Genomic DNA, 22,970 nt, shown 5'->3' with positions numbered 1-22,970 from the left:
TATTTTAAGAAGAGTGCCATAAGAACTCTAACATTTAGATAAGTTATATATGTAATATATTCTATAATAATCAAAATTCATCTGGCATTATGATGGTTGGATGGTTTGTATAGGGGTCGGATGTCACTGGTTCAATGTTCAATTCTCGATCATCTAACATTTTTACTCTCAATATTTAGAAAATGTTGAGTCAGTAACCTTAGTCTGGCCAATTCAACCAAATCTGTTAGACTAGTTAGTCACGAATCCGTGTTATTCGATTATGATGCGGGAAGTTCATATTATACACGTACATGGCTCTGGATTTGAAACATGCATGTTCGCGAATAATACATGAGTCATACGGAAAATCCCTAACTAGGGTATCGAAAAACCTTGTACACTGTATATGTTTGATTACAAGATTGTTTTAACAAGGTAAACCTAGTATGTACTTACTCGAACTGTTCACGAACCGAATTCCAACAAGAACAAGTTTCTTAGTCTACATGTCAAGATATGAATTCAACAAGAATAAGTCTTGTAGGTTTTTCACATTTGAGTTAATACTAACTAGGTTCAACGACATACAACCTGTGATACTTAAATTAAAGGTAAAATAATATAATGCGGAAAAGAAATGACAAGGAAACTACGATCATATAGAAAAACCACGGGACCTAGTCCTGATTGAACACATACTGATTTAAGTTGTTACACAGATTTCCAGCTACTAGATATCAGATTAGATGCTTCAATTGTATGCGCGCACTTGTAAAATTGCTAGCAGAACACCGATTCTCTTTAGGAATTACTCTTGTAAATCTTCTAGTAGAACGAAAATTCTCTTTAGAAAATACTATTGAAAATCTTCTAGCAGAACGTTAATTCTCTTTAGAAGATGTTTTTTAACAAGTAGGATTTACACGTTCCATGACCTAATTGATTCTTCCTCACAAGATCACCCGGAAACAATATAGATTTTTCTTGATCCATCAAATCTAGGGTTTATGAGATCACTTAGATATATATTCTGTAAATATCAACGAGGATGGCTTTCATATTATTTACGATCCCCAAGTAAAGAATCTCACTCTTGTTCGTGAAGAACAAAGATGTGGAAAATAACCTTATGAAACACAACCAACTCCCAAGGAATGGTTTGTATAGTTACATGAAACCTCTATTGATATTTATAGTGAATGATCAATCCTAGGTTGCTCAGAAATAAAGAAACCTTTTCTAAGAAAGGAAATACCAAGTACTAGACTAAAATGTACTTTTAATCACATATTTAGGGTTTCAGTTCTCGAAATGTTGCTAAAGTTCGTATACACTTTCATATTCATGAAATCATCCTTTGGAAACATATTCCAGCTTTTGTAAATCACTCATAACTTCTTCGTTTTTACTCGAAATGGAGTGATTCTTTGCTCGTTGATTTCGTCTTTTCATTCACTATAACATGGATATCTTTACAAGGTCAATTGTTATTATTATTAAAGTCTTAGGCTCAAAAACTCCTCGAGTACATATATAAAATTATATTTACCGTCATACGAGTTTCTCCAAAGAGTGATCACTTTGTTTCGGAAAATAAAGAGGAAGAATAAACAAGAGAAACAAGTATTTATTACTAACCTTTAATGAAATTATCCACGGATGTCTTCACAAGTCTTCAGTCTTCGGTATTCAAGGATATATTTGATTTGATACTCTACTTCTTAAAATCTAATTTAGTCTGAAATTGATTTCAGTAGACTAAATCAATAATGTGTTTTGGCATCTAAATTTGACAACTGACTTGACATACCAACGTCGGTGGGTTCTGTTAGAGCATAGCTCGGTTGAACTCACCAAGTATTGGTATGTCAAGTTTGGTTGTCATATTTTAATATCAAAACTCATCTAGAGTCGCTTGATTACATACTAGATTCAACTTCGTTTAGGTTAGACTAGAAAGTATAGGAATATTAAGACATACAAGTATTACTCTGAAGACCTGAAGAATGTGAAGAAGTACCGAACTACAACGACGACATCATCCTTTCACTTGAGGTTAGTAATATTGGCTTAAATTATTTCATTCCTAACGTATCTTTCAAGTCGTGCTATATTGAAAATATAACTGCAAAGCTGTATATATTGTACATATTGTATAATACTTTTAGTGATGTGACATGATCATGATACTATGTACTCGAACTGTTCACAGACCGAATTCCAACAAGAACAAGTTTCTTAGTCTACATGTCAAGATATGAATTCAACAAGAATAAGTCTTGTAGGTTTTTCATATTTGAGTTAATACTAACTAGGTTCAACGACATACGACCTGTGATACTTCAATTATAAAGGTAAAATAATATAATGCGGAAAAGAAATGACACAAACACCAGAATTTTTTGCTAACAAGGAAACTACGATCATATAAAAAAACCACGGGACCTAGTCCTGATTGAACACATATTGATTGAAGTTGTTACACAGATTTACAGCTACTAGATCTCAGACTAGATGCTTCAATTGTATTCGCGCACTTGTAAAATTGCTAGCAGAACACCGATTCTCTTTAGGAATTACTCTTGTAAATCTCCTAGTAGAACGAAAATTCTATTTAGAAAATACTATTGAAAATCTTCTAGCAGAACGTTTTAGAAGATGTTTCTTAACAAGTACGGTTTACACGTTCCGTGACCTAATTGATTCTTCCTCACAAGATCACCAGGAAACAATATAGATTTTTCTTGATCCATCAAATCTAGGGTTTATGAAAATCACTTAGATACATATTCTGTAAATATCAACGAGGATATCTTGCATATTCTTTACGATCCCCAAGTAAAGAATCTCACTCTTGTTCGTGAAGAAAAAAGATGCGGAAAATAACCTTATGAAACACAACCAATTCCAAAGGAATGATTTGTGTAGTTATATGAAACCTCTATTTATATTTATATTGAATGATCAATCCTAGGTTGCTTAGAAATAAAGAAACCTTTTCTAAGAAAGGAAACACCAAGTACTTGACTAAAATGTACTTTTAATCACATATTTAGGGTTTCAGTGCGCGAAATGTTGCTAAAGTTCGTATACAATTTCATATTCATGAAATCATTCTTTAGCCACACATTCCAGCTTTTGTAAATCACTCATAACTTCTTCGTTATAACTCAAAATTGAGTGATTCTTTGCTCGTTGATTTTGTCTTTTCATTCACTATAACATGGATACCTTTACAAGGTCAATTGTTATTATTACTAAAGTCTTAGGCTCAGAAACTCCTCGAGTGCATATATAAAATTATATTTACCATCATACGAGTTTCTTCAAAGATTGAACACTTTGTTTCAGCAAATAAAGAGGAAGAATAAACAAGAGAATCAAGTATTTGTTACTAATATTTAATGAATTTCTCCATGGATGTCTTCATGAGTCTTCAATCTTCAGTCTTCAAGGATAGATCTGATTTGATGCTCTACTTCTTAAATCTAATTTAGTATGAAACTGATTTCAGTAGAAAATAATGTATTTTGGCATCTAAATTTGACAACTGACTTGACATACCAACGCCAGAGGGTTCTGTTGGAGCATAGCTCGGTTGAACTCACCAAGTATTGGTATGTCAAGTTTGGTTGTCATATTTTAATATCAAAACTCATCTAGAGTCGCTTGATTAAATACTAAAGTCGACTTCGTTTAGGTTAGACTAGAAAGTATAGGAATATTGAGACATACAAGTATTACTCCGAAGACCCGAAGAAATTGCAGAAGTAGCGAACTACAATGACGACATCATCCTTTCACTTGAGGTTAGTAATATTGGCTTGAACTATTTCATTCCTAAGGTATCTTTCAAGTCGTGCTATATTTGAAACATAACTGTGAAGCTGTATATATTGTACATATTATATAATATTCTAGTGATGTGACATGATCATAATTGTATGATCATAGTATTAGGGAATTAGACTACGAAGTATAACGCTTATCTTTTGAACTTCGTAGATATGACTTCGACATAATATTGTATATACTATTATGATTATGTGAATGGGTTATGGTGAAAATTTCATCATAGGAAACAATGTTTTACATTTGTTTAAAGGAAGTACATTCATGAACTTTTTTCGTGAATCGAAAGGGAAATCATTAGGCTTATTGGTATGGCTATTCATTGGAAATCTTTGGATGACCAATATGTGTGAGATGGTAGAACCTATCTTAATTTAGGTTATGTATCTTGGTATAACTAATCACCGCCTGACTTATGATTTGGTATGACTGGTTTTTATTAATTGGTGTAACCAATCCGAAGTAATCACCATGTGATGGTATGATCGATCCTTGTAATTGGTGTGACCGATCATGAGTATGTGTAACTTATCCTTGTATTTGGTGTAACTGGTGTAACCAGTCCTTGTAACTGGTGTAACTGGTATAAGCGGTCCTGGTAAATGGTGTGACTGGTCACAAGTAATACCATGTGTATATGGACCCGATCCTTGTAACTGGTGTAACTGATCCTAGTGACTGGTGTGACCAACCATAATTATTTCCATAATTAGGTATAACTGATCCTAGTGATTAGTAGAAGCGATTGAACCCATGTATGTGATTTGATATTTGATAAATCACATAGTAGTCTTGGAATACAGGTGAACAGATTCTAAACTTTTTTGGAAGTATGGTATAACCGATTACAAGAATGCAAATCCATGTAAATATGAAATAAGGATTTGCAGTGAAAAGATGTCAACATACTTTGAACATGTACAGTAACAATTATCATTATTGTTCAAAGATATTCCTTAGTACTCGAGGAGATCCCGTGCCGAGATAAATTAAGAATCTTTTAATTAAGGTTTTTGGTTTTATATGCTTTAATTACCAGCAATTAAATGCATATATCTAAAGAATAAAAATTAGTAATGTGCATTTACTAATTGAAGATTTTCTATTGACGGATTTTAGAAATATTAGACAAGCATTTATTGTAATTATGAAAACTGAATTTTGCCATTCATTGCATATCTTGAGAATATTTTCGGTTTTGGAAATTCCTTGGTGTCCAAACATCCTTGGTCTGTAAATACCTAAGTTTGTATTTCTAGCAAACTATCCTAAGAGCCAGACAAACTTCATTTCTTGTTGTTTCTGGTGGAGCCGTCTATTCGGAGAGGAAAGTATCCTAATTAGGAGAAATCTCATACGACTGCTCGTTTAAATACTTTTGTGGTATCAAGAAGCTCTACGAGTACCGTTGGTGGGAAACTAGATAATTGCAGTGTTATTAGTTTTCCACTGATTTGATTGACTAACGGTTGTTGAAACTTTGATTGCACCTGGTTTGTTTATTCTTGAGAATCTTCTCTTTTGATATAAGATTTACTCAAACTAGATCGAATTATCGACGAGATCTTTAGAACTGTTATTAGATATAAAGACATCATGTGATAATCCATTGTTAACAGACTGTGTTTTGTGCGTGATTGATCACAAGAGATTCAAGTGGTGTTTTGCAGGTTATTGAAGATTAAAGAAGATTTGAAGACGAATAAGATTTCTTAATGGTTTTCGTATCTTGTGAATTGTGTGCACAAACCTTGATCGGATGGGATCCAACAATAATAGGATTTATTCGATTGATTAGTTGCGTCAGATCAGCATTCTCAATTTATCTCTTTGAAATTTATTTTGATTGAGTGCGAACCTATACTTGACTAGTTCGGTAGTTAAAGTTAGATTAATCTAACCATACAAATGAGTTTATTAGATTAAACGGAAGAGCCTTTGTCAACAACTCATCTAAAATATTATAGCAAAGATTGATTAATCTAACCATACAAATGAGTTTCTTCCTTTGTTGTTTGGAATACGACCCAAAGGACTTGCTATTCACGTGCGTGATTCTAGAAGTCGAAGGCACAAGGATACTGAAGGAACTAGCTAGGGGTAGTCTGCTTGGTCTCAACTATACGAAGTTGGTTTAGATTTTGCATAACGTCTTAACTCTGAGAGTATTCAAAACTGGACTAGGTTCCGGGGTTTTTCTGCATTTGTGGTTTCCTCGTTAACAAAATATTGTTGTGCCATTTACTTTACTTTTCCATGTTACAATTGTTTTATTATAATTAAAGTAAATTGCACTTTACGTTAACTCCATTATACTTGATGGTGATACTATAGAGTTTGGTTATTACCGAACCTATTATCAAGTAGCACACTTTGTTTGTCGCATTGTCTCGATCTTGTATCCATAAATGATCACACAAAGTGTGAATACCGAAGTTGTTGTATTGTCTTTACTTTGTCCATAGACGATTACACTTGTTAAGAAGACTTATAGGTTGAAGCAAAAAGATTGTGGTATATTTGGGTAGCCTCGTCTTTTCAGGTACAACCGAGTAATAATATAACAATCTCCCCCAATTTTAGTGACAAAACCATTTTACATATGGACTTTTAAAAACATTTTGCTCTTGTTCCATTACACTTCTTGATTTCTTGAATCTTCAACGCCGTTGATCGATGTTATATGTGTTCACTTTGTATTTGTTGAAGATCTGTAGCATAATAAAAACTTATGAGATTACTCAAGTTGTTATGCCCATATCTAGTGCCTTTTCTTATTTCTAAATAAATTCATTGTACCAAAATTTCAAAGGAATACTATGTCTCTTTATGCTAGATTTGAACTTTACCTTCGTCCATGTAATTCACTCCCCATTAAAAATTGCTCAGTAAATTTATGTGCCTTAGTTGAAATATACTAAATAATCGTCCCCCATTTTATCATTAATTGACAAAGGTTTTGAATAGGGATCATAATGAACTACGCCTTAAGAGATTATCCAGACTAAAAATCTATACCATCTTTTTCGACGATACCATTAAGTTTTGAAATTTAGTACTTTATCTAGGAGAGATTGTTTAAAAGTATTGTCCTCACATATATATTTTATAGACATACTCCCCATAAAGATATATCGTTTAAGTACAAGTTCAAACTGAACTCTCCCCCATTAATGTCATTCTAAGAGAGAACGACAAGAGCAACCTTACTTTATACAAGTTTTTGCATTTTAGAAATCTCACAAGATGATGTCAACTAAAAATCAATCATCAGAAGCGACATTATGTTTCTATTCAAGTATCAAAATAAATGTTAATTTTGAATTATCTCAGGGTAATCAAATGATACACAACATAATCATCAAGATCAAGTATTGCGATCATCTTTACTAAGATACAAACTTGTATTAACAAGATTTAATTCACTCTTATAAGGAAGAATTAATCTTTTTTGCAAGGAATTACACCAAGAATGATAACCATAAGTGTACAAAAAGAAATCCTTGCAATACAAAAAATAATGTGTACAAACCCAAATGTTATTTAGAACCGTGCAAAAAGTTAGCCCACAAAAATATCAATTTAGGCTCGTGAACCATCAAGCAATATTAGGAGTTCAATTTCAGTTATAAGGTCTAGATCACGATTTGGTTAGGATGGAAATTAATTCTTAAGTATCTAGATTAAAACTTGGTGCAACAAAAGAAAAATATCGGGGCAATCTATCAATTGAGACTCACACTCACCTTCTTCTTCTTTCTTTTTTTTTTCTTTTTATTTCTCTATTCTTTTGTTATTATGAAATCATTTGGTGGAGGGATGAAAATGGAGAAATTTTACAGTGGTTAATGGAATAGATGAGCAAGTAGTTTCCTTTAAAATTGAATGCTTATTAAAGATTTCCGGTAGTTACTTGGTTCTTTACTCACTTATTATTTTTCAAAGATCTATTTATCAACTAAATTATCAGAGCCATAAGATGTAATCATATGCGAAAAATTCATATACAATCAAACAAAAAGTCATGCTATATAAATTAATATAATATAAATGTATAATGTATAATGTAAAATGATATTAACTGACAAATATTCATGCGCAAAAAGTAAAATTTATATCATGAGACTTTGTTTGTTAACACATGAGACAAGTTCCCATAATTAGTTAATACTAGTGTACTATATAATAATACATTAATATAATATAAATATATTATTGAGTTTTAAATCATGAATACTTTTATGATCAAGTTTTAAATCATACTCAAGCAGATCATAAATTCCATCTGGGTAAAGAGATTAAGCGGCATCAAAATGTTCACAACCAGAAATCAAAGTTGGCTAAGAAACTAGATTTTTTTAAGACGTTACATGAAACATTGTGACTGATTTATCAATAGAACTCACAATTTAACTGCATGTAATTATCATTGGTCCATTCTGGTAAACACATAAAATGCATCGTCACAAAGCAATAATGTTTTCAACATTCTGTAAACAACTCATTCGGGAATCCCACCAGTTTCAATCCTACCAATTTGTTTGATTCCTGGCGAGTTTTATTTAATCTTTGTAAATCATCTTTTTTTTCTTTGATTTTTTCTATAGATCTGTGTTTTTGATTAGGTGTTCATTTGAAAGAATGAACTCTGTTTTTTGTTATGTATTTATTTTTAAGAATGAACTCTCTTCTAGTTTTGATTTAGTTTGTTTTGATAAGGTGTTCATTTGAAAGAATGAACTCTGTTTTTTGTTCATAATAATGAACTTTGATGAGGTGTTCATTTGAAAGAATGAGTTCAGTTTTTTGTTCATAATATGAACTTTGATAAGGAGTTCATCTGAAAGAATGAACATTGTTCTAGTTTTGTTTTGATTAGGTATTCATTTGAAAGAATGAACTCCGTTTTTTGGTTTTGATTTTAGTTTTAGAATGAACTTCTGTACGAAAATAAGTAGGAAGTTCAGAGTTCATCAGAGAGCATGAACTCAAATAATCATGGGAATAGAAGAGTTACAAAAATTAATATTGAAACAGTACGGAAGGGTATTTTGGTTTTTTTGATATTTTTAAATAACTATGAACCAAAGAGAAAACACTTTTCGCCACTGGACCAAATTGTTGTGGTCCCGGCTATAAATGGACCAAAAGATAAAATTTTCCTTTACAGATTTTAGGGAAAAAATACGTAATCTACGCATTTTTTGTATAAATTAAATTCAAGTTTATATGCAGTACATGTATGTAAATCCAAAACCTCATCTTCAAATCCATTTTGTTGCTTAATTTATGCAAATATATACATATCCAATGTTATAGTTTCTAAGTGAACTTATGATTACAATTTGATCGTTTGAGTTTGGTTCCGGTCTATAAAAATTCATGAGGATAGCAAATGTGCGCATTATTGTGGTTGCACATTAACATCCGCTGAAATTCCTAATTACTAACCTTTTTTATTCATTTTCTATTTGAATGTTCATCGTTTATGCTACTCATATAATCCGTGTAAATATGCTTAAGTTTGTTATTTGAATGTAGGTTACCTTGAACAAATAATTCTTCTTTTTCTGGTATACCTAGGGAAAAATACATACATATGCATAAGAATCACAAAAATCACAAAAATGTATCTAGGTAAATATAAATACTATCTAAATGTGGATTTTACTTTACGTGCATGAATATATGAATTATGTTATAACATAATTCATGTAAAATTCAACTATGACACCAAAAATCGACAAATGAAAGCATATGATCGACAGATATTTGTATTAAATTGTGCAAAAAAAAACATGAAGATTCCACTTTAAAGCAAAATAATCTTGTAAAATGGTTACAAAAATCTCGTCGTTTTAATATTTTTTTGTAGTCTCTATTATATTCTTTTACAGAGATTTTACTGTATATTTGTTTACGTTTTCAAAATAAATATATATATATATATATATATATATATATATATATATTCCCAAATTGCAAGACAAGGAGATTATAGGTGTTCCTTAATACCACTATGCAAAATTACAGCACGTTTAAAACCTACGATGGAGCAAAAAACCAGAACACATACAAGCATTAGAAAACAGCCGTTTCTAGACTGTCTACGCACCTTTCCATGAGGGGAAAATCAAGGAATCTGACCTGTCAGAGAGTCTGAAGGCAATACAACATATTTTGGAAAACTGTTAGTGAAGGCGATTGAGATAGTACGTGTTCGGAAATAACAAGGTGATGGTTGAATCAAAACCTGAACACTTGACAGTAATTTTTTTCCTTCAAAGAATTAAGAAGAATAAGGAAATCAATGAAGAACAACTTCAGCAAAGGATCGAGCAGTTCCGTAAGGATTTTATACCTGGGAAAACGACGATCCGTAAGAAAGAAATCCTCGAGGATTTAGATGAACAAGCAAAAACACGAAGCCCGCAATACTTCTTAAGGCTATTGGTGTTACATTTCTGTCTAGCTGTCTTCCTTTCCTGGTTTTCTAAATAAGAAAATAATTTTTTTTCTTTCATACAGGAATGTGCAAATGAGATATATAAGGACAAAGCCTTCTGAAATCCATAATCTTCATTAACCATATAATCTATACCTGGCCTTCTTTTTTATTTTTTGTTTTTCTACACAGAATTTGTATAGGTAAGCGGCCAACAACCCGCTATAAAATTTTCAACCCCAAGTGAAACATTTGTAGCTCACGGTAACATGTTTAAAAAATGTTTCAAAATACTTTTTTGACACTTAAAAGTTTAAAGTTCTATAAAAATGTTAAAAAAAATTACTCCCTCCATCTTTTTTTGTTAGTCCGCTTTGACAAAATCAAAATATTAAGGAAGCGGGAGAAAATTCAAAAGAAATGAAAAAAATTATATCAATGGGTAGAAACTTTATAAAGAATTTAACATTTTTGGTTATAAATATATTTTCTTTAAAAATAAATGAAGATAAATAGGAAAGATGTTAAACGAATTTGTCTCTTTATTTACCGGGGATACAATTTAAGATTTTAGATTGGGTTATACTAAAGATGATTTTATAATTTATAAAACATTAAGGGTATACTTGATAGTTTAATGAAAAATATCTATATAGACAAAAACTGACAACTATTTTAGGGCATATGAAAATAAAATAGCGGATTAATAAAAATGGCGGAGGGAGTACAAAATGAGACACTAGTACAAAAGCAAGCTTTAGACACGCCACTTATAATTTTCCTAGCCACGCTTTTGGTTTTTGGCGTGTCTATAGGTTAGAAATATACCCTTTAGCCACGCCATCTTTTATTGGCGTGTTAATGTAGGTGCTTTTAGTCACGCCAGGGCTATTGGTGTTTCCAAATATCACCATCACCACTTAGTCACGTTAACTTTTAGGTTTTTGATGGGCGTGTTTACAGACCATTTTATGGCCACGTTAACCAATTGTGGCGTGTCCAACAAAATAGTCACGCCACTTAAGGCGTGGTTAAAAAGTTGGTTTTGTTAGACACGCTAGTATGCATATCCATAATGTACGATTTATAGACACGCCGATTTATATGCATGGCTAAAAAGTTCGTTTTATTGGACAAGCTAGTATGTGTGTCCATAGTATACATTTTATAGACACGCCGTTACTGTCAAAATCATAAACTATCAAAACAGTTTGTGAACTCCAAGTCATTACTTAGCCAGAAACCTTTTGAATTTGAAAATTTCGTGAACTGTCAAAACAATAAGTCTACTTGAAAATAAAAAGAGTTCATGAACCTTTTAAAATCAACTAGTTCACGAAATGACAAATCATTTGTGACCTTTTCGAAAGAAGGAGTATACAGGAACATCTTAAAATCGACCGGTTCGCAAACTGAAAAATTAGTTCTAGAACTAGGATAACTCAAAATTTCTTGTTTGAAAATACAAAAGTCGTTGACCTTTATTCGTTTCTTCTAACCTGTATATTAAAGAACTTAAACACAACTCAAATTAAGTAAACATGAATCACATTCAAGGTAAATGGATAGTAGCCGCATCGGTTTGTCTATTTTAAGTACTCCACCTTTGATCTATTATCTCGTAATAGATAATGATCAATGATGTACTCATGATCTGTATAATTATCATATCTTGAGAGTTCTACCTGGACTTCGTAATTTAAATTTAAATATAAATATTATAATTAGATAAATTATGTAACTGAATATCCTTCTAGATTTTTATGTAACTGTTTTCATGAATTATGTTCTCGACTCTTGCTTAGGAGTCAGATAGGCAGGGGAAATTTATACAAGAGCATAAGAAGTGTTGATACCCACATCTAATCATTGCATTTTTCAACTCACTATTAACGACGTGGTAACACCTTGAGCCGAATAAAAAAATGTTGACTCTTTTCAAATTAGCAGCATAGAAGACAATTATGACAACCCTTGAGAGATTTACAGTCATAACCGTTAGAGAACTTCTCGGTCGAAATCACAAGTTTTGTTATCTCAAGCTTGTTCTCAATATTAGATGAACAAAACTATATCTTTATTTATAATCTACTAAGTCAAGTATGGACAAGGTATAAAAGTTTGTAATTGAGTATCAGACATTATTGAATAACCCTCGAAGTCTGAAGATCGACGAAGACATTATCAATGTGGTATGTGAAGACTGGGTCATACTATTTACTCACAATCTTACCATTCTATCTATTCGAGACTATGTTGTATGGCTTCTAGTAGATTTATTGCAAAATAGGAATTTTCAAGTCAAGCTTGTCTTGTTAAACATCTCGAAATATGATTCATGCGATGGATGTTCATTGGTCCTTAACAATATTAGTTCGAAACTGGCTCGGAAACCTCATACGATTTCGAATATCAGACTCTGCACCACCTAAGTATATTGCAGGAATGGTCATAGAAATTAAACAGAAAGTACATCAAATTCCCCAATACACTATCCAGCACAACTATAGGAAGTGTAACCAAACGGTAGACAGAATAGCGTATCATGCAACGGATGACATCCAAACGGGAAACCTATCAACATCAGTTTGGGACCACATGATTCCATACTTTCTCAAGAAAAAATTATTAAATGATTTTATGGGTATTGCATACCCTCCCTCGTGTACTCGCTTTCTAGTAGTTAAGAAAATACATGTTTCAACCAAAAAAAAAATGTTGAATATTTTTCTCAACCTGGAAAACCTCAGGTTTGGAGAGTTCATTCTATTTTATTTATTTTTATTTTATTATTTTGAAGAAATTTTATTTTAATATCCACCCAAACACGAGGTTCAAAGACACTTTTTTTTCTTCTTTTTACCCAAAGATATATTCGGTTGAATTTTTCATGATTTATAAAGAGGGATGCCAATAATAGCGAGGGTGATAATATATTACATATAAGAAAAACAAAGATTAACAGAACTTAACGTTGGATCTCTCAAATGATATCATCCTCGCTAATAGTGGTATCCCTTTTTACAGAACGCGCGATTGGAGGATAGATAAACTAATTGGGGGACAGAGGAAAATGACAAAAATGGGATTTAAATATAAAATCAGGGTCACCCTTTATCTATGTATTTTAACTAATTCCTAATCTACCCCTCACAAATCAAGTTTAGTGTTTAATTATAATTAGAAAATTTATAAGATTATTTGATAAATGATTAGTGTGTATTATTATTTGGGTGAGGTGAGAATAGAAGGAGTGAAAAATTTTGAGAGAAAAGTTTTTTTGGTGAAAATGGTGGATGATAGTGAAGAGAAAATTGTTGTTGAATCTTTGGCTCAACTACAACAAGGAGTATATCTTGAATCTTCAGCTAATTATAACAATTCACAATTCCAATTATTTGTGGAATCAACACCCTTAGATCATTATTTTTATGAGCATGAAGTGTTTCGTGAAGAACCAAACCAAGAAAGTAAACAAGTTCAACATGCAATCACTCCCAATACTCAGGTACAGGTGCTAGTGTATTGAAATTATTATTTTTTTCTTTGAATTCACCATTTTTGCTGCTGAAAAAACTTGGTTCCAGCATAGACGTAGTATGAATACAACGCCGACAGCACCCGTACCGGCATGGTATTCATATTACATCCATGTCGGCCTATAATATCCTCCATTTTGAAATGCATACCGGCATTGTATTCAACCAAAAACACCGTGATGTAACAAAGTTACTTTTTACCTACCACAGAATATTCTACGTAATACGCTACCGGCATGGTTCAATTATAAAGTTACAATGCCGGCACCTAAAAAAAACATACAGGAATTAGTGACTTCGAAAGTCAAATATCGACGTGGTTGATTAATTATCGACCACGCCGGCATTGTGCACCGGCGTTGAATCTTGTGTAATGAGTATGCCGGCACACTAGCTTCCGGCGTTGATTTCCAATGAAATTATTATACCGGAAGTTTTTCAAATTTGGTCTTCAGTTTCGGTTCAGTTCGAGTTTGTTGGAAATGTGGTCGAGCATGCCGGAACTGTGGTCCAGCATTTAGTTTTTTTTTGTTTTGAACTAATTTAATTTTCTTTTCATTCGTTCCTTAGATTGTAACATATATTGATCCAATAAATGCAAGACCGCTTGATCGGAATACATCGAAAATATAAAATTCATCTGGTATGTCAGCAAAGAATACTTTTCACCTAGTATTTTGAACTTTACTTAGGGATTGCTTATAGTGAACCTTATAATCTCTCGTGGTTGTCCTTATGTAGGGAATAACATCTAATCAGGAAGCAATTAATTGGGCTAAAAAGACGGCTAACAGAAACATGTGTGTGCTAGTGAGGAATACCCAAGGTTCAGATTTTCGGTTCGAGATGGTATGAGAGAGAATTGAGTCATACAAGGAGAAGAATAACCACAAGAGAAAGGGTTATGCATATCCAAAGAAGACTAATAGGATATACAAGACTCATACGAGGAAGGAAAATTTCCCCTTTAAGCTTGTACTCAATTTAAAAGACAGGGGATGAGAATGTGCGGTGTGGTTTATCCGTCATAACCACGAGGACCCGAAAAGTTTTGTTGGTCATTCATTAGTTGCGAAGCTAAAACCTCATGAAATGGAGGATGTGAAGAGATTGACCAAAGCATGTATTAAACCAAGACAAATTCTCAGAGGCTTCAAGGAAAAGGATTCGACGAACGTTTCTTCTCTAAGTATAATTTATAGCGCACAAGCAACTATTAGAAGGGTGGAATGGAAAGGTAGGACGGTAATGCAAGAATTTGAGAATATAGCCTAGGATCACAACTACATGTGTATCACTAAAAGAGGGCTGGACAAAAATACTTACTAGCAATCCAACAGTCTTCTCAAGTCTTGCAATTGTAGGTGGTTCCTCTGTAGGAGTTGGAACGGGAAGGTTTTTCTGGGGTGGAACTTTGACGTTATCCGGGAACACAAAAAAAGGATGTGAGCATTGCAGGTAATACCACATGTAGTCGGGATGGGATTCATCATCGTTTTCCGCAATCTCCCAATTACTAATATCTAGCAAACGATGTGGTTCCCTATCCCGCCAATATGTTGGTTCTGGATTTGGCGTATACTCTACCCTCAACCTTAAGGAAGTTGAAATGCTCCGAGGATAGTCAACAGTGTACCTTTCAAACGCAAGTGTCTCCAAACTAGTTTGTTGTTTATATACAAGTTGTCGTATCACACGTCGGGGATCATCCATAACGTATCCCTTTGGGTGGAACAACGGTCCATTGTAAAATACGACAGTAGCATACCTCAAAAGTGGTGGTTTTCTCTAGCCTCCTTGTACGGGTCGAACACAACCTCTTTGGTATTCATTGCATCCAGAGCCAATCTCATATCTGTCAGTCGACGATTGTTACCGGGCTTTGGAATATTGTTGAACTCGTATCCCCGAGCTCTAAGCTCATCGGGTTCGGAACTTTTTTTTATCGTCAAGGATTTGTAGTTCGTGAACAATGTTTGGAAGTGTTCATAAGCCCACACCTATGCCAATGTGGAATGATACATATAAGAACCAGTAATTTTGTTTCTAATAATAAGGGTACATGTGAACAATATATAAGAACATAAGTTGGTTAGTAACATCCTTAGAGGCCCTTCTCATCTCCGCCATCAAATGTTCCATTACCACAGTGCCCCAAGAATAGATACAGACCTCTTCCAACGGATCCAAGTATTGTAGGTGGTTCGCACTCACCCTGTTCCCACTAGCGTCAGGGAATACTTTACTTCCCAAGATGAATAACAGGTACACATCAGCTGTATAACGAATTTGTGCGGGGTCCCAGACATCCTTCTTTCGTCTCTCCTCCGTCTTTTCCAACATCTCCTTAAGCATCTTCAGTTTGATGGTCTTTGTCCTACTATTCTTAGATACTGTACATAGAAGATTTATAAAGAAGTTTCGTTGTCCCAGCCAAACAGCTTGTTAGTCAGAGCATGTAACTTCGACCATTCTAGGTTCGGACACATATCTCCTTCTGCAACTGATTTTCCGGTAACCCATAAGCCTAGAATGTTCTGAGCATCATCAGGGATCAAGGTCATCTCCCCAAATGGGAAGTGCATGGTATCATTTTCACCATGAAATCTCTCGATGAAGCAATTGACTGTCACAGAATCATACTTCACAGAATTTTCAACCAAAGGATATAGCCCAGAGTCATTTACTAATTTTTGGACCTCTTTACATTTCGTAGCCAAATTCCAATGAGTCGCGGCTTGGTGTCGGAAAACATGCACAACTTTCTTATGATCTTACAATTAGGAGACAATACAATTAGGAGATTTTACATAAATACAAAACAATACATATGCACAAGATAAAAATTCTTACATAGGTTTGATAGATAGTACTAGCCCACGTGTCCTTGTAGCCAAATAATAGTATCAGATCGGAAGCTTAACCCCAAAATTTACCACCACCAAGGTCAGTTAACTCATCATAATGAGGAAGGTGCGAACCTTTACTTTGACTACTTTATTCTTCTCTTGATCTCCTTCTACCGGTTTTTCCCCTTCAGTGGGAATGTTATAAATACCCTCCATTTTTGTTGAGCTTGCACAAATACCCCCGAGGGGTAAAAAATAATTTTTTTGGAGTCAATTTGAGAAAGTTGCTTCCACTTTTGGAAGCAACTTGTATAAAGTTGCGTCCACTTCTGGAAGCAACTTGTGCTAGTTGCGTCCGCTTCTGAAAGCAACTTGTGGTAGTTGCTTCCATTTTTTAGAAGGTAGGGGTATTTTTAAAAATTGAATAAGGGTATATTTGAAGGGGCAGATTTTGAGGGGTATTTAGATAATGTTCCCACAACCTTGTGTCGGTTGTTGACTTGGCCCACCGTCTTCCTCTAAAACTTCATTTTGAATTATTAATTGACTTGGATCAACCTCCTCATCTTCCTCTTCATCATGCTCATCATCAACTGTTCCAGTAGGTTCACGGATTACAATTTTTATATGGTCCTCACCACTCTCTCAATATTTCCCTCTTGCAGGGCCTGCCCCCAAACGCTTATTGCGACTAAGTTCAAAGACATGGGAGTACCAAGAGCGTTCTTCTTTCTTTTCTTAATGCCATCATCTTTAGTTTTCCCTTTCTTAGATTCCTTAGTTTTAGCCCTATATCAAAAGACACACGAAATAAATAAAAGACAACTAACAATCATATTAGATGCCGACATAGAAATGCAGAATAACGGCATTGAAACACAAGGGCCGACATTTTTAAACGAAAAACCGTTCATGCCTATACCACAAAAAGGCATTGTAATTTAAAAATAAACTGTGTCGGGACACCAAGCCAGAATAGGTGAAAAAAATGTCGACAATGCCGGTAGCCTTAGATAATTCCTAGGTTTTTCATGTATACCAAAAGACCATTGCCGACATACACGTAAAAAATATGGTTACGACATGGTATTCATCCTAATATCAATGTCGGGATTAAACATTCAGTTTTAGGTGATTTTAGTTTTCTAGCAGGCATAGTATTCATACTAAATCCAATGCCGAGACACCATGCCAGCATTGTATTCATATTAAATTCAATGCTGAAACTGGTTACCGGCATTGTACTCATACTAATTTCAATGTCGGAATTGACTGTAATTCAACTGTTTGAGTTAGGGTTTGCGATTATAACCTAAACACACTTCTTTAAATCGATTAAAAGACTTATAAAACGTTTCAGAATCACTTAACTTCTCACATAAGTCATTTCTTCGAGAGTTTTATTGTCTGAATCTTCTTCTTCTTCTTCTTCTTCTTCAAGAGCAATCTGATTGATCATTTCTTCTTGTTTTTGTTGAGCTACTGATTTTGATTTCGATTTCGGATTGGGATTGGGTTTCTTTCATGGAAGCATGGTTATAGAATATGGTAATCGACGAAGATATTTTTGAATCGACGATGAAGAACTATGGTGTTGAGGATGAAGAACGATGAAGATTTTTTTTTCGAAACCCTAACCTAAGAGTGTGCTGGAACAGATGATGAAATGGGGGATATAATTTGGTTTTTTGATTTTAAGTTTTAAGATTTTTATTTTGTGGGAAGGGTAGTATAGTCTTTTCATAATGTTTTAATTAACCCAATGGGTATTTTAGTATTACCTCCCCCAAAGAACATCCCTTATCAGACAATATTGGATGAGGATATAGTAATTTATATCCCCAATTAGATTGACTATCCCCAAACTAAATTAAAGGATGATGGGATACTCTTCTCTAGTATTGAATTATCACACCACTCGGATTGGATAACACCCAAACTGATCCTTTTTTTCTTTTTCTTTCTTTTTTGGTATTCCAGGACTCGGAAGCAAGCCAATAGAATTTTTACAACCACGTCATTAAAAAAAAAACTCAATACCACAACCGCAAGCCCCTATAAATACTGCTGTAATTTCATCGTCAATCACATAACAAACTCTTGGATTTGATGATAATTCCTTTGCAGAGAAATGTTCTCCAGGGCCTCAATATATAATAAAACCTCAATAATATATTTTGTCATTACAGCCAAAGTAAAGGGAGATAATCTCCTAAAGGTAAATAAGGTAACAGGATAATATAGAGTCTATTACACCCCCTTAGTCTGAGCGGGAGAGGAACAGACGATGAGACTAGAACGAAAACGAACAAATAACTGTCGAGGTAGCCCCTTGGTGAAGATGTCAGCATACTGGTTCTCAGAGGGGACGTGTAAGACTTGAATGGCACCAATACGAACTCGTTCACGAACAAAATGTATATCAATCTCCACATGTTTGGTGCGCTGATGTTGAACAGGATCTCCAGACATATATATCGCACTTCTATTGTCACAGTAAATAATGGTAGCACGTCATAGAGGTAGATGGAGCTCTAGAAGAAGGTTGCGAAGCCATGTTGTCTCAGCAACCACATTTGCTACTCCCTGGTATTCAGCTTCAGTACTGGATCGAGAGACTGTTGCTTGTCGCTTGGAGGACCAGAAGATGAGATTGTTACCAAGAAAGATATAAAAACCAGATGTCGATCGTCGAGAGTCAGGACAACCCGCCCAGTCAGCATCAGAGTATGATGTTAAGCCAGAAATAGTGGAAACCGAGAGAAATAGTCCGTGGTTGATGGTGCCCTGAAGATAGCGAAGGATTCGCTTGAGGGCATGCATGTGAGGCTCACGAGGGTCATGCATGAATAGACATACCTGCTGAACTTCGTATGCAATATCTGTCCAAGTAAAGGTGAGGTACTGAAGAGCACCTTCTAGGCTTCTGTATAGAGTGGGATCCGAAAAATCTAGGCCATAGGTAGCACTGAGCTTGGAATTGGTGTCTACCGGAGTAGCCACTGGATTACATTTTGTCATGGAGGCACGCGCAATGATGTCATGTGCATATAATGACTGAGACAAAAATAATCCTGTGGATGAACGAGTAACAGTGATGCCCAGAAAATGATGTAGTGGACCAAGGTCAGACATAGCGAACTCTCTCTTCATCAAATCAATGAACCGGCATATGAGAGCATCAGTAGAGGCAGTCAAAATAATGTCATCAACATATAAAAGTAAGTATGCCATTTCGGATCCTGATTGATAAACAAAAAGTGAGGGATCACATACACTACTGCGGAAACCACAACCTGTTATAAACTTGGCAAATATCTGGAGCCTGCTTGAGGCCATAGAGTGATCTACGTAATCTACATACGTAATCCGGGTGATCAGGGTCAACAAATCCTGGAGGCTGATGCATATATACTGTCTCGGTTAAATCACCATGAACAAAAGCATTCTTGACGTCTAGTTGATGTATGGTCCAAGATCATGATGTAGCAATAGTGAGAACAGTACGAATAGTAGCAGGTTTAACAACCGGACTAAACGTTTCAAAACAGTCAACTCCAACTTGTTGAGATTTGCCATTGGCAACAAGACGAGCCTTGTACCGCTGTAAGGATCCATCAGCATTATATTTATGACGAAACAACCACATGGAATGAATAACATGAGCATCACGTGGTCGTGGTACAAGTTCCCAAGTATTATTTTTCAACATAGCATTGTACTCGTCTTTCATGGCAGCATTCTAGTTTATGTCCCTAAGAGCATGCAAGTGGGAACGAGGAAGATGAGAGATATGACGAAGGGTTTGGACATGAAGGTTAAGACGATTGATAGGACGGTAAATACCACAAGAGGCACGAGTGGTAGGTCTAGAAGGAGTTGTAGGTACGGTAGGAGCCGAAGGTGTTGTGGCTGAGGGTGACACTGTAGTAGGAGTGATATTTGGAGGTGAGGTAGTGTGACGATTTTCTGTAGAAGGGAGAGCGGAAGCAGGAGGTGGCGACAAGGTTCTGGAAGTAGGAGGTGGCGATAAAGCTTTATGCTGGGATGACACAATAGTGGGAGTGATAGTTGGAGGTGAGGAAGTTTTACGATTTTCTGTAGAAGGGAGTTTGGAAGCAGGAGGTGGCGACAGGGTTCTGTAGTGGGGAAGGTGAAGAGACGGACTGTAGTGGGGAAGGTGAAGAGGGTTTTGTGGTGGGGAAGGTGAAGAGGCGGAAGCTGGAGGGACTGTTGTGGGGCAGGTGTGGAGAGAATTAAGGCGTCTGTGAGGTGGTGTGTAAGGTTGTGGAGTAGGATTGGTAGGAGGCAGATTGTGGGGAATATAGGGGGAATAAAGAGGGGAAGAAGAGGATTCATTTTCGGATGGTGTTGGAGGATCAATAACGGGAAAAACGTTCTCGTCAAAAGTTACATGACGGGAAATGATGATTTTGTCTGTGGTAAGATCAAGGCAGCGGTATCCACGGTGGTTGGGAGGAAAGCCAAAAAAGACACATTTAGTGGAGCGAGGGGAAAGTTTGTGAGGATTTGTAGAGGAGAGATTAGGATAGCAAAGACAACCAAACGTACGAAGATGGTCATATGTTGGTTGGCGTTGATAGAGAATAGACATAGGAGAGGAAAAATTTAGGATTTTTGTGGGAAGAATATTATGAAAATAAACAGCCATAAGGAGATAATAGACTCAAAATTTTGGTGGAACGGAAGCGTGGGACATAAGAGTGCGGGTGATATCATTGACATGGAGAATCATGCGTTCGGCCTTTCCATTTTGAGAGGAGGTTTGGGGGAAAGAGAAACGAAAAACTAGACCATTGTTACGAGCAAAAGTGTGAAAAGAAGAGTTGTCAAATTCACGTCCCATGTCGCATTGAAAACTCTTTATTTGACGCTCAAATTGGGTTTGAACAAGAGAACGAAATTCCAAAAACTTGTCATAGACTTGGGATTTAAATTTTAAAGGATAACCCCAAAGATAGTTGGTGAAATCATCCAGTAATATAAGATAATAACGAAAACCGGTATCAACATGTAATGGAGAGGTCCAAAAATCACTGTGAATGATATCAAATGGAGCAAAAGTATTGGAATTTGATTCATAAAAAGGTAATCGAACATGTTTACTAACTTGACATGAATGACAAAGTTTAGAATGTTGATTCTTATTACAATGAATAGAATTATTGGTATGAAGAACATCTAAAATAGCCTTGCCGGGGGACCAAGGCGGTTATGCCAAATATCTGGTGAAAAAGCAGCAAGAGAAATGAGGGAGGACTAGGACGGTGTTTGTGGTGGCACGACAGAGTTGGTGATAGGGTAAAGCTCCCCGGAACTATTACATCGAAGAATAATCTTCCTCAAACTCAGATCCTTCACAGAAAAATCAGAGGGGTCAAACTCAACATACACATGATTGTCAGTAGTGAATTTACGAACGGAAACCAAGTTTTTGATAATATCAGGAACAACAAGGGTATTATTGAGTTGAAGAGTACGAGAAGGAAGGGTTATGAACTTAGTGCCACTAGCAGTAACTGGAATACTATTGCCATTGCCAACTAAAATAGACCGTATATTGCTGGAATTGAGAACTTTATGTAAAGTACCTGTATCGGCAGTAAGGTGAGATGTAGCACCAGTATCCATATAAAAAGCATCATCATGTGGCTGTAAATGCATAGAGTTATACGCCTCAGCAATATTTGTGGGCTGCAGTAGTTCAGTCGATGGAGTAATGTAAGCTTGGCCATGATTACGTCCAGAAGATCGCCCACGGGAGCTGGCATGACGCTGGTTCACAGCAGGAGGCCGGTCCCAGGAAGGAGCAGTTGGGTAGGGGCATGGGGGAATGGCCCAGTAAGGTGGACAGTACTGTTGATAAGCTGGCTGTAGCCTGTAGGTATGGGCGTGGGCCTGGTGGAGTTGTCAGCAACGGTGGGCTTGAGGAAGTTGCGGAAGTTGGGCCTGATCCATTGTTATGGGATTGCTGCGAACGTCTGTCAGTTTGCTGCGGACGGTTGTTTCTTCTTCCATTGTCTGAGGAAGGCGTTGTGAGTTGCGGTCTGAAGGAGCAGCAGCAGCAAGTACGGTGGGTGCAGAGGCGAGTGAGTGTTGTGCACGCCTAATTTCCTCGGTACGCAATTGAGATCGAGCGGCATCGAACGTGGGCATGGACTGTTGAATGAAGGATGCCACGGTGTTGTACTCCTCCGGGAGATCATTAACCAATTGGATAACCAGTCGTTTATCGTTCATTGGAAAATCAAGGTCACTCAATCGATCGGAAAGTGATTTAAG

The 22,970-nt window shown here is 35.5% G+C and overlaps 1 protein-coding gene across 1 annotated transcript; it reads right to left on the bottom strand.

Moving 5' to 3' along the window:
- Positions 1 to 19,181: 19,181 nt before the first annotated feature.
- LOC113359149 (uncharacterized mitochondrial protein AtMg00810-like) lies at positions 19,182 to 20,400 on the bottom strand. The gene is made up of 2 exons (XM_026602826.1): positions 20,175 to 20,400; positions 19,182 to 20,023 (listed from the first exon to the last, which is right to left on the bottom strand). The coding sequence occupies exons 1-2, from the start codon at positions 20,398 to 20,400 to the stop codon at positions 19,182 to 19,184; spliced, it is 1,068 nt and encodes a 355-aa protein (XP_026458611.1).
- Between the last annotated feature and the right edge of the window lie 2,570 nt (positions 20,401 to 22,970).

This window comes from Papaver somniferum, chromosome 3, assembly GCF_003573695.1.
Source record: "Papaver somniferum cultivar HN1 chromosome 3, ASM357369v1, whole genome shotgun sequence".
In the NCBI taxonomy this organism is placed as follows: Eukaryota; Viridiplantae; Streptophyta; class Magnoliopsida; order Ranunculales; family Papaveraceae; genus Papaver; species Papaver somniferum.
This window is presented reverse-complemented; position numbering and strand designations above follow the sequence as displayed.